The 12516-nt window shown below is 40.9% G+C and overlaps 1 protein-coding gene across 4 annotated transcripts in view; it reads right to left on the reverse strand.

Moving 5' to 3' along the window:
- The window catches only part of VLDLR (very low density lipoprotein receptor), a 33253-nt gene that overhangs the window by 10160 nt on the left and 10577 nt on the right, over positions 1 to 12516 (reverse strand). For 2 of the 4 annotated variants that reach the window (XM_003823353.4, XM_003823352.5), the window contains exons 2-7: positions 8759 to 8878; positions 4342 to 4464; positions 2824 to 2946; positions 794 to 1165; positions 575 to 697; positions 366 to 488 (exon numbers count right to left, since the gene is read on the reverse strand). In XM_003823353.4, the coding sequence (XP_003823401.3) occupies positions 366 to 488; positions 575 to 697; positions 794 to 1165; positions 2824 to 2946; positions 4342 to 4464; positions 8759 to 8878 (984 nt within the window). The remainder of the gene's footprint in view (positions 1 to 365; positions 489 to 574; positions 698 to 793; positions 1166 to 2823; positions 2947 to 4341; positions 4465 to 8758; positions 8879 to 12516) is intronic. The other 2 variants (XM_024930130.3, XM_008976990.5) reach the window with 1 other exon arrangement.

Here is a 12516-nt window from a genome sequence, read left to right on the forward strand (position 1 = left end):
TAGCTGGGTGTGGTGGTGGGTGCCTATAGTCCCAGCTACTCAGGAGGCTGAGGCAGAACAACTGCTTGAACCCGGGAGGCAGAGGTTGCAGTGAGCCGAGATTGCATCATTGCACTCCAGCCTGGGCAACAAGAGTGGAACTCCATCTCAAAAAAAAAAAAAAAAAAAAAAAAAAAACAACAAAAACTATAAACTAGTTTGTCCTACCTGGGCTTTTAAGTCATAAAGTTTCACTCTGAAGTCTACAATTGAACTTCAGTACATTCAAAAGTTTAACTAGCCATCACGGGGGGTCCACACAGTGTTAGCTATACTGGATTGTATCAAACTTCCAGGATCTGTACTTGAACAACAAGTACACTTACGACACTCTTTCAGGGGCTCATCACTCCAGTCCCTGCAGTCCTGCTCCTGGTTACATACTTTGCTGATATCTATGCATTCTCCACTTCTGCACTTGAATTTTCCAGGGCCCAAGCACTGATTGACTACAAAGAGAAACAAAGAAGAGAGATTCCATGAGTGGGTCTGGTCAGAGCAATCCATTGCTTAACCAACAAGAAGAAACCCTCACCATTTTTGCAGTTGACTTCATCGGAACCATCGACACAGTCTCGGATACCATTACACTGCCTGCTGCCATGGATGCAGCTGCCATCCTCACATTCAAATTGGTCAGGTCGGCAAGTTCGAGAGGCTACAAAGGGAGGAAACACCATGGAATGAAGCCAGCAAATTGTCCCAGTTGATACAAGGAAGAGAACTGAACATGCCATGCTAGAAAGCTACTTACGACAGTTGACCTCATCACTGCCATCCTTGCAGTCAGGGTCCCCATCACATCGCCACTTCTTATGGATGCACTCGCCAGAGCCGCACTGGATTTCGCTGGCTGGACACTTGGTGTGTATAACTGGCTGACGGCCACACTGCTCCAGGGACTCATCAGACTGGTCGGAGCAGTCTGCATCATCGTCGCATACCCAGCTGATGGGGATGCAGGAGGAGGTGCTGCACTGGAACTCATGGGTGCCACAGGTTGGCGGGGCACAGTCCAGCTCATCACTGCCATCGCTGCAGTCATCCTGGCCATTGCATACAAAGTTCCTGGAGATGCAGCGGCCACTGGAGCAGGTGAACTCGTCGGGACTACATGTTATATTGCCTATTAAGAGAGAGGATGCCCCATTGAAAATGCATCAAGATTGGTCCGTTCAAGATTCTTGTCCCAAAATCTAATACATTGATCTTTATTCATTAATCCTAACTTACTAGCCCAACTTAAAGGCTACAATGGAATTAAATCAAGAACTTTTGTACAGTCTCATTGTACAAAAAAATGAAGGCACACAATAAATAAGAACAGAAATAAAGAACCAAGAAAATGGTTGAAGACTGGAAATTAATTTGAGATGAGAACCACAATTGACTCTAAAAGTGGCCATCATAAATAACAAACTGTAACAAGGGATTTCAATTTGGAAGGCAGAGATTGAGTTGTCCTTGAATCAACATACTGCTTGTCAGATCTTATCACTAGTTGAGAATATCATGCAACGTAATACTCACAACAAGCATTAAGACTTTGTCACCAAAAGAGGTGAACCACATACCACCATACATGGTTCCTCTTTTTGGTCCTTTAAATAAGGATCAGGAATAACAAGTCTTAAACACTTTCCATTTTGAAAAAGTCACTGCCAGGGCTATAATCACCATTTAACAATCAGGTATGCTGACAATGATAAGCTAGTCCTACTAGCCAATTGGTACTTTGACTTAAATTCCTGCCAAATGTTTCAAGGTCACAATTTGGTGGCAATTAGAATAGAGACCACGACTCTCTTGGGAAGCAAAGTCTAGATTTATAAGGGAAACACTTGGCAGCACCAGGGCTTACCAATACAGAAAACCCAATTCTAGGATTGAACACTAAAACTCATTGGACTAGGTGCAGTGGTATTGACCTCAGGAGGCGACTTCTACACACAAGACTGGTGTTTCAACTGTAAGTGCCCTGAGCTCCCTTGACTACTACCATATCAGGAGGCCCATGCTTGTCAGACTTGGGAGCTGTAGGTTTTAGAGGCCCTATAAAAAGGGCAGTAGCTTGAAAGAACATTCAAAGCACTGTTTGTTCAACCTAGTGATTTTCCCAGGCCCTCACCTTCAACATGCAGCATTTTATTAAAGATTTTCCAAGACCAGAAACATGAAAGAATAGGAAGCAGAGTTAGCTTTCAGAGACAGGAACTGCAACAGGAGACAAAGGTATCACCAGTTGGGTAGACTTTTCTTTGGGTATCTGAGGCAAGATGTTAATTCATGCTTCTGTGTCTTTTTTTTTTTTTTTTCTGGGAAAGTTATGCCAGAATCTAGTTCATGGGCAAAGAAATGCTTGTATAATACTCAAATAATTTATTCCAATAACCCAATCAAATTTAGACCTATGAATGTGTTTGCCAACCCTACTCACCTTCTAATTTTATTGTGCCAAAGTGCAAAAGACACATGAATTACTGTCAAAACAAAAGCCCACACAATTGCTGCTTCCCTGAGCTACTTCTATATATAAGTGCCTTCAATGACTTACCTTCTTATTTCTATTTGCCTAAAAGAAACACCAAGCAATGGTCAATTGCCACATGAATGTCTTTTAGGGTTTTAGGGCAGTTATGAAGGACAAGTAATTGAGCAGATAGTGAAGTCACTGAAAAGTGAGTCAATGTCAGTGCGTCTTCAGGCTTAGGTTAGTTTCCCCTGCCCACCCTTCCTTTAGGAAAAGGGTCTTTGGGTTACGTCACTCAACACTGATCTTCTTACCACAGTTTTCTTCATCTTCTCCACTGTCACAATCATTTTCACCATCACATCTCCAGGACACTGGGATACACTGAGTAGAATGGGCGCCACAGCTGATTTCATTTATGCGGCATGTTCTCATATCTGTTGATGATATACAGTCTCAAAAGAGCCTCAGAACTGATCAATGCAAAGCTGCTGCTCCTGTGCTGCCTGGAAGCGCTAATACCTGTGACTCAGTAGCCTGGCACACTGGCGAAATTCTACTAACTGGCTGAAGCCCGGGGAGCTCTTTCATCAGCTCCACTCCTTAGAAGCTGTGCCAACCTATGCTACCTGGCAGTGTACGTGACAGCTTTGACCACGTCACTCCTTCAAGGTCCCATTGCGTGCTGAGTTCTGGCTTTTGTTTTACTTGGCGTGGTGAAGTTTATTGGCTGGCCTGCTCCTAGACCACTATTTATCTGTTGGATGTCAAGTGGGCACACCCAGATATTGTCATCTAATCTCAAATACATGAAAAGTCAGATGGTCAAACACCTACAAAATCTTCTGTTGCCTAGATTCCTCTACGGGCCTCCTTCACAACGTCCTTTAGATTGACATCTTGCAAAGTAGAAGCATGCCCTAATGCTTGACTTGACAAGGTCATTCTCCGCTAAAAGTTGAGGCTGAATCTTTACACAACCTGTCTTTAGCTCCCAGGCCTTGAACTCACTTGCCTTGACCAATATTACTCCCCTCACTTCTTATCTAGAAAATTGAAAGTAACACCCTTATCTTCCTTTCTATTTGATTTTCTTTCATAATCACACTTTAGACCTAAACTGTGTTCATGTTAGTCCTTTTTTAGTGTTTCTACCAGTGCAGGCCTCTACTGACTCAAACTCTAAGACTTTCTTTGCCTTGACATTCATGTGATCTCAATTTATATGATCCCAAACCATCATTCTTTATGGTCTCATAGACTTTTTCCTAAGGACACAGGTATATACTTGCATACCTATGAAGTTTCTCTTATTTAAGAACATGCTGTAAGATCTCCATTTTAGTAACTTTAGGTTACGTGTGTGTCAGAAGTCACTGTATCACCCAGTTACTAGCTACCTTACCTCTTCAGTAATAGCTTTTTAATAGTATGATAAGCTGTCCTTCTAAAAGCTTTTGCTTGGCCCATAGGGAACCCTCACTTCTTGACTTAGCTTCCAGGACCAGAGTACCATCTGCTCAGTTATTATAAACAAACATTTGAAATCTATGCACCTAGTCAAGGAGTTCTTGATTGAATCTGCTGACTTCAGTTTTAAGTATTCAATAGTGAAGCTACCCAAGAGAATGTCAGTCTTGTTGGACCAGGGAGAACATTCTTTAAAGGAGGCTGATAAACTGGTAATGATTTGACTGCCCTTGGAGTCAATTGACCTAAACTTTAAGGCAGGCAAAGAAAAATGAATACCAAGTAGGAGATTAAGCAATACTTAGAAATGTTAGACACCGAACAACTTGGGAAAGTTCAAGGCCAAAGCAAGTTACACTCACGGCACTGTTCTGGGCTTTCATCTGAACCGTCTTCACAGTCAGGATCTCCATCACACTTCCATCGGCTGGGAACACACTGGCCATTGTTGCACACGAAGTCAGATTCAGCACACGTCTTCTTTACTACAAACGTTTATTTGAAGGGTTAAAGTTGAAGTCATTTACCCACAGCCCTAGCTTCACATGAGGGCTCATACTGCATTTTGGCATGTTTTGCTCTAAAAAATAGCTGAGTCAATGGGCACTCAACTGCCAATATCCAGGGGAAACTTCAGAAAAATTATTATTTTTTTTCAGAGGAGGAAGATGCTCATTTGAGAGACTTGGAGGAAACTGAAGTCAAGGTCAGACAGAGGTTGCCCATTATCTTACAGCTCGGAGATACCTTACATTTAACTTCCTGCCTGTTTTATAATGTTGAGATTCAGTAACACTTTCATTTTCTACATGCATTTCTTCCAAGTCATTCAAGTACTTCATTTAACAGCTAAATATTCCATCGTCTGACTGGATCATAGTAGAACTGCTTGCTGGGGACTGAATGTTTGTCTCCACCCAGAATTCACGTGTTGAAATCCTAACCCCTAACATGATGTTATTAGGAGGTAGGGCCTCTGGGAGGTAATTAAGTCACGAGGGTGGAGCCCCCATGAATGGGATTAGCACCCTCATAAAAAGAAACCAGAGCACTTACTCTCTCTCTCTTTGTTATCTACTATGTAAGGACACAGTGAGAAGATGGTCATCTGCAAACCAGAAAGACAGCCCTCACCTGATATCAGATCTACTGGCAGGTCTCTTCTCAGCCTCCACAACTATGAGAAATAAATTTCTGTTGTTTCAGCCACCCATTTATGGTATTTTTGTGACAGCAGTCTGAGCTGACTAATATACTGTTCAAGGGGCATCCCTTAACAACACATGTGTTTAGTGTGGAGAATGAAGGCCAAACCCCAGTACTGAATATTGTCACCCATACTGGTCTACAGGGGCAAAGAAACTCATCAGGTAGAAAGGGGAGAAAACTCAATCAGTGTAACAAGAGATGTTGTATTTAGAATTCAAGGGAGAGAAGATTTTAGCCTTTCTAGCCAAGGGGTAGGCTAACATCAACCAGCTAAAAGTCATTGAAGCTGTCAGTGCTAATATCCATAACTGACTGCTAATGTTAAAACAGCCTAAGGAGAGGAATTGATTCTGTTGCTAATTCTTCCTGGGGCAGGTCTTTCCCCTATACTTAGGGTTACCATGCAATTTTTTGTCCAAACTGGGACAGTCTCGGCAGAAAGGGGACACTTTTAATTATATCTGGAAGATAAGCATAAACCAGGACTGTCCTAAGCAAATCGGGCAGCTTGATTATCCTACCCATGAAGGAATCACGGAGCAGGATGAATCTTGATATAAAGTAGCCACACAGGATACCCTAAGCTTATCTTTCTTAGATTATATTCTTTCTTGCCTATATGCTTATACCTTCTACCCAATTTCTATTTTAAAACATTCCTCTATAACATATATTCTGTGAAGGTAAATAAGTGAAAAATTCACAATTTGATGAACATTTGAAAGGGACTGTTTCTCAAATCACTGCTTTAAAGCAGGTAGAACTCTCAGAGCTTAGAGTGTGCCCTTGGACCACTCTGGTTGAGAGTAAGATATTGTAAAGGAGAGAGACAGTGATTACAGTTAATTTCTAGAACTCAAGATGGGTTGACAAATTATGATGATCTATAAAGGATTATCTCCTTGAATTACACAGCCAAGGAAACAAGACTGGCCATGCTAGCTTTAGATTCATGCCTGTTTCTAAAATCACTGAAAAACTCAAACACTAATGTGAATGAATTAAGTGCTATTCAAGGTCTATGTTCTCCTGAGCATGGAGGAAGAAGTGAGAGGGTCTGCAGGGTTAGTTGCTATGATTCAACCTGTGATATTCTTCGGAAGCTACAAAAGAGGGAGTAGCGGAATGGCTGTACAGAGACCCCATGATTGATTGATTGATTGATTGATTGATTTTTTATTTATTTATTTATTTATTTTTTGAGGCGGAGTCTCGCTCTGTCGCCCAGGCTGGAGTGCAGTGGCGCGGTCTTGGCTCACTGCAAGCTCCGCCTCCCGGGTTCACGCCATTCTCCTGCCTCAGCCTCCCGAGTAGCTGGGACTACAGGCACCTGCCACCATGTCCGGCTAAATTTTTTTGTATTTTTAGTAGAGACAGGGTTTCACCGTGTTAGCCAGGGTGGTCTCGATCTCCTGACCTCGGGATTCGCCTGCCTAGGCCGCCCAAAGTGCTGGGATTATAGGCATGAGCCACCGCACCTGGCCCCCCATGATGTTAAGTCTTAGAAAACGTAAGGAGGATGTGAAAGATTAGCTGTATACCACAGTGTTTGAGCAAAAGATAAACAGAGACAGACAAATTGCCGTATGGTTATCTCTCTTCATTTGGAGCATAGACTGGGAGGGTAAAGAAAGGATATGTGAACTGGGCCTTGAGAGACAAATAGGAATTTAGATGTGCTACAGAGGAAGAGAATTAGCAGTTACATATTTAGAGTACTTAGGTTGCTGATTAATTAGCTCAGCCTAACATTATAAAAGAATGAGTTAATGGGACCAACAGAAGCACATGGCTAATAGAATCTAAGGTTAAGTTGACTATGCCCATTGACATACTGGAAATAAAGAACTATGCTAAATATTGTAACCAAGTTCCATATTAAGAGGTTAGACTAAAAATAGGAGGCAGCTTTGGAAGTTTTAAGTAATTCTATAGCTTTCCTCTTCCATAGAGAAACAAAGTAAGCACTCAGACCTTCCCTGATTGTAATATTTCTACTTTCTTTCTCTACTGTCACACATAGGAAGTAGAGACAAATTTTGGCTAAGGATATAATTTTTCCTGCCTCAAATGATCTTGATTAGATATACATCTACCTCTTTTTCTTTGCCAAACTCTCCTACCATGTGGCTAGTAGAGAGTACTTATACAAGACTATTTTAGAAAAATCCCAAGTTGACCCAGGTTAGTTCCTACTGAGTCACATGGCAAAAGAAGACTTGAGCAACATAAAGAGAATAATTACTTTTTAAGAACAAGCAATGGGTTTTGCCAAATATATCGTTTAGAAGAGAGGAAAAAAAATTGCAACTTACAACAGGAAAATAGTTGACAAGAGTGAGGACTCTCTAGGGAGATGTTTAGTAAGAGAACTAAATTACCTAGGTAACCCAGAAATAGCATGAGACTCAATGTCTTGTGGAATAGATTAAAATCTTAGTGTTAAAATGCAAATGATGCGAAAGTGTTGCACAGGAGAACTATTCTTGGTCCTGAGACTGGATGTAAGTTTCTTCCCTGAGATGGTAGAATGGACTTTCTTATGCTTCTAAAGGAGCTACTGATCTGCTTTACACATTAGCATGAAAACACCTGTGATACTGCTCTGAGAGATCAGGTGTAGAACAAGGTCTGCCAATGATGCATACTTTATAGCATTTTAATAATGATGCATGAAGAAGTAGGTAAAGGCATAACAAGATGGCAGTTGATGAAACCTGCATTTAGTCTCTACTTTTCTTCTGTATTTCTACCTTGTATAGTGAACATCTTTATATAACATCTTTTAAAAGATAAATGACAATGTTAGCACCAATATTCACATAGAATATTGTTTCAGAATGTTTACAACCCTGAACAAAGGGATCCTAGAGCAAATTTCAGCATGTATTCATGGTATCTAAATGTAATCTTGCCATGCAGTTCTCAGCTATTTTGGCTTGACATGAGGTTGTATAGATTGCATACATAGGCATTTCTCACAATGATCTTTTAATAGATGCTGATTGATGGCTGTGACACTGTATCCCCATTCTCTTGGGGAAAGAATGTCTTCCGCCCTGCTAATGCTTTAGAATTAGCAACTATTGTAGGCAGAGAATTAAAAAAGAATCCTTATCTGATCTTTGATCTGTGCTGGCTTGTAGTTTCTATGTCAGGGGTTAATTAACCCCCTGAAACTTTATGGGATTTTCTCATGTCCATGGCTTGCCTTCTTTTCTAGGATCAGAGCCATTTGAAAATTAAAAGGGGAAAAAAGCCCCTTCTAAGCAATCTTCTGTTTGTCTCTATTTCTGGTCCTCTTCTCCCTTCTCCCAGATTCCTATTCCACATGTTTGTCTGATCTAAGATAAACTAGGTCCCGTCATTTAAATGGAACATCACCTTATCATTCCATTCTCAAGTTGACAACCCCACATCATTCAATTTTATTCCTTTACACAGAGAAGTATAGATTCTTTCAAAGCAATTGTTAGAAGTGGATTTTATTTTCAGAATCTCAATACATTTGCAGACTAAGATAACATCATATTTTAACAAAATGCATAAGTCATCAAACTCTTTACTCACCACAGTTCTTTTCATCACTGCCGTCAACACAGTCTTCATCCCCATCACATTTCCACAACAGCGTAATACAGCGACCATTTGTGCACTGGAATTGGGAGGGTTCACATTTGGCTTTTCTCCCTAGAATAAGAAGGGAACATTCAGTAAAGCAAGGATTGGTTATAGATTCAAGATACCTAATACCCATGGATGGGGACCTTCTCAGAAGGATACTGCAGACTCGGCAGGCTATGACATCCTAAGGGCCAGAGTAGGATGGATCTTCAGCCAGTGACTGACGGTAATTGCGTTCTTAGCTGGGTACATGCTAAGACTAAATACTAGATTTTCAAGCCTCTTTCTCAGTGAGGTGCAGCCAAGGGACTACATTCTGACTAATGGAATGTAAACTAAAATGGTATATACAACTTTGGGAAATGTCCTTAAGAGGATAGAGGATCCATTTTCTTTCCATCTGTTCATTCCTGGTACCTGAAAATTGGGCATGGTGGCTGGAATAGTGATCTCGGGCAAATGGAGCCAGACGAAAATAGAAGGAATCCAGATTGCCCAGAGACCACAAGGGGCATCATCTCTGCCTGTGGACTCATTTCTCTCATTTGTTGAAACTACGTGTGTGGCTATAATCAGCCAAGTCCTAATCCTTTAATGGCATTTCTTGTCCACATCCATACTATTATCCATTAATGATGTTTCTATTACAAGCACAGTGAAGAAGATTTAGAAGGAGCAGCAAGAATAGGGTAGAAATAGAGATTTAATACATGATTCCTCCTCTTAGAAACTGAGGTCTAATTGGAAAAACACAGCTTTAAAAAACAGCTCCAAGATAAAAGCAACAAGAAAGTATAGTTAAGAGGGAAAGGAAGATCATTTGTCATTTAAAGACGAGAGGAAAGGAAAGTGAGGTGGAGCTGAAGATGTAGATTCGATTTCTCTGAATCTGGTTTTCTATGCTTAATGTATGGATATTTAATTCACACAATGGTGTGAACTAAGACTTCTAAGTGGGACAGTTGGTGTTTTGCCCGGCACAGGCCAGCTAATGTTCAGGTGCTTCCTATCATTAGCAGTTCTGTCCTTCTGGCGGATGTGATTGCTTCACGATAAAAGGCACAGATGTGGCCCTTAAAGCAAATATACTGCAAATATTTGAGAAAAACAGTGGAATCATATAGTTCACGCAGATTACTTAGGGAGGGTGTCCAAGCAGAAGGCCTTCCGATTTCCTGCCACCTTTCAGCATTTGCAGCTGTGGCATGCTGGCATAAGAACTGATATTACAGAGACAAGCACAGACTGGAACTCTTGTGTTACGTGCACAATACCCTAGTTGGTCTCCTAGTGTCAGCTACTCCCTGCTGTCTGGGAGCATTTTGTGCTTTGTGGCTCTTCCCAGGGAGATTAAAATTTGGCCCAAATCAAGATGACCATATGGGTGTCGTTACTTCCTTGGATATTAAATATGTTGCTTTTAAAACTGCATCTATCACTCTGCTCCCATGAGTCTAATTAAGCTAGGACCCAGCTACAAAGCAGAATGGTTTCCTACCTTCATTTCATAATACTTTTTCATTCTTCACATGTTTTATTGGTTGTAATATACTAGGGATTTAGAAGGGGAACTAGAGGAGGGTAGAGATTGTTGTCAGGAAGCATCACCTGTGTTGTTTTATACTGCTAAACCAAATCTGAGGTACCTGGTGCCTCTCCCCTCTCCCCTCATTGCCACTGGATTCTTAATATGTTTGCAATATTCTCAATGCTGAGGGTACGTGTCTTGCAGTTCTATATAACCTTACTACCTTTGGGGACTGTGAAAGTGGTAAGACTCTACCTTAAGTAATCAGGAAAAGAATGATTTGTAGTCTGAGAACATAGGTATAAATATACTTGGAAAGAATAGTCAGGTTGGAGTTAAGATACAGTAAAGACTGAAAGCCTTTGATTTTTTTTTTTAAGGTTTTAGTTACCAAAGGTTATTAAGTCAAAATGAGACAACAACATTGACATTGATATCTACATAGTCAAAATGGAAACCTTGTAATCAGATTTGAATAGGAACTTAAAGGTCAATGTCAATTGATAGTTTCCCACCTCAGGGTTAAGGTACCTGGAAGACAACCTCCTTAAGAATGAGTTTGAAGCTACAGATTTCCTAGGCACTCAGAGTGGCCTGGGATTAAATATGGGCATACAGTATCCCAAGGCTGATATTTACTCTACTATTGCCTTAAAGAGGGTCTCTGAATTTAGTTGTAATATACAAGCTATCAACAGTAATAAATTCTATTAAAATCCTAGCAGCTCTGCTCTAAGAGTCTATATTGAGGAGACTCAGGACAGGCATCAGCATTTTCTACTAAGAAAATATCCGAAGCCAAAAAGGAGTTTAATTTCTAGCTTTTCTTATCCGGGATATTTCCACTTTACTCAAGCTTCTGCCTGATCATCATAAAGCTGTGTTTTACCCTCTCTCTCTCAACCACACACACACACACACACACACACACACACACACACACTCTCTCTCTCTCTCTCTCTCCAATAAGGAGTAGCAATTGGCATTAGGAGTACAGTGTGCTACTAAAATGTCCCTGCCTGTTTAAAAGAATGACATTGGGGTGGGGGTGGGAAGACAAGCTGGCTTTATAAAGGACTCTTTAAAGACAGGCAGATAAAGACCTTAAGCTTTATGGCTATGCCTCTTCGTTTCCTAGTTTCCTAAGCACTTTGTTTTGAGGGACTGCTACTGAGCAGAAAGTGCTCCCTAGTTCTGTTTAATTCTCTGCTTCCCACAGAGAGGGAGAGCTCAGACACTAAATCGAATGCCCAGCCCTTAGCCACCTGACTAGAACACTGTTAAGTTTTCTGTTCAAGTTTTTAAAAGGTTCTACCTATCCACCTCTGGTGCTCAGCTGGGACTGCTGCTGTGCAGAGCTCTAGGAGAACTGAAAGCACCAAATGAGTTAAGAGGCTTTTGGTTTCCAAAGCTTTGGGATTATAGGATTGTGGACCTGCAGTCTATTTCCATCCATGAAAGTTACGTCTCAAATTCAGTATTATACTTTCATAAAGGGAACAAGTTGAGCTTGCAATCATCTACACTCGAGATTCTTTTAATTCTTAGGGCTAAACTAAAGCCGATGACACCTCAAAAAATACCTTGGAAGTAGAAATGCTAGGCACTTCTGCTCAGACAGGTGAGAAGATGGGGTAAAATGCAATTGTTAGTGGGTTCCTCAAAGCCATGAGGTTTCACAAGAATGCCTCAGGCTAGAGGGGTGGTTGAAGTGGAGGGAAAGGCCACAGTAGCAGAGGCCCTGTGTGTTCCACCTCTGCCTCTACCAAGACTTTCTTTTGAATATTGGATTTTGGTGTAAGAATTTGAAAAGGGTTCTATTAAGAAATTGTCTAGGTTTTCTTCTAGCTCTAATCCTTAGAATATCTCTGCTCCTTTGGGTGAGGGGGTTGGAAGTCACTTGTACCTACTCACTTATGTGCCTATTTAAATTTGTAATGAATGAATTCCTGGAGCGTCAAAAAATTCCCACTTTTACTGTCACGTATATAGATGGAATCAGACTATAGACTATGCACACTAACTTCAAGGACTTATTTTCCTGGGAGCCTTGCTTCTCTAAATAGTTAACTTTGCTACACAGACACATTGGCAGTTCACTGGCTCCAAGAAAAACAGGGTTCTTCTTGGTGGTGTTTGTATAAATTTATGGGGTACATGTAAAATTTTGTTACAT

Source organism: Pan paniscus, chromosome 11 (genome assembly GCF_029289425.2).
Source record: "Pan paniscus chromosome 11, NHGRI_mPanPan1-v2.0_pri, whole genome shotgun sequence".
Lineage (NCBI taxonomy): Eukaryota > Metazoa > Chordata > Mammalia > Primates > Hominidae > Pan > Pan paniscus.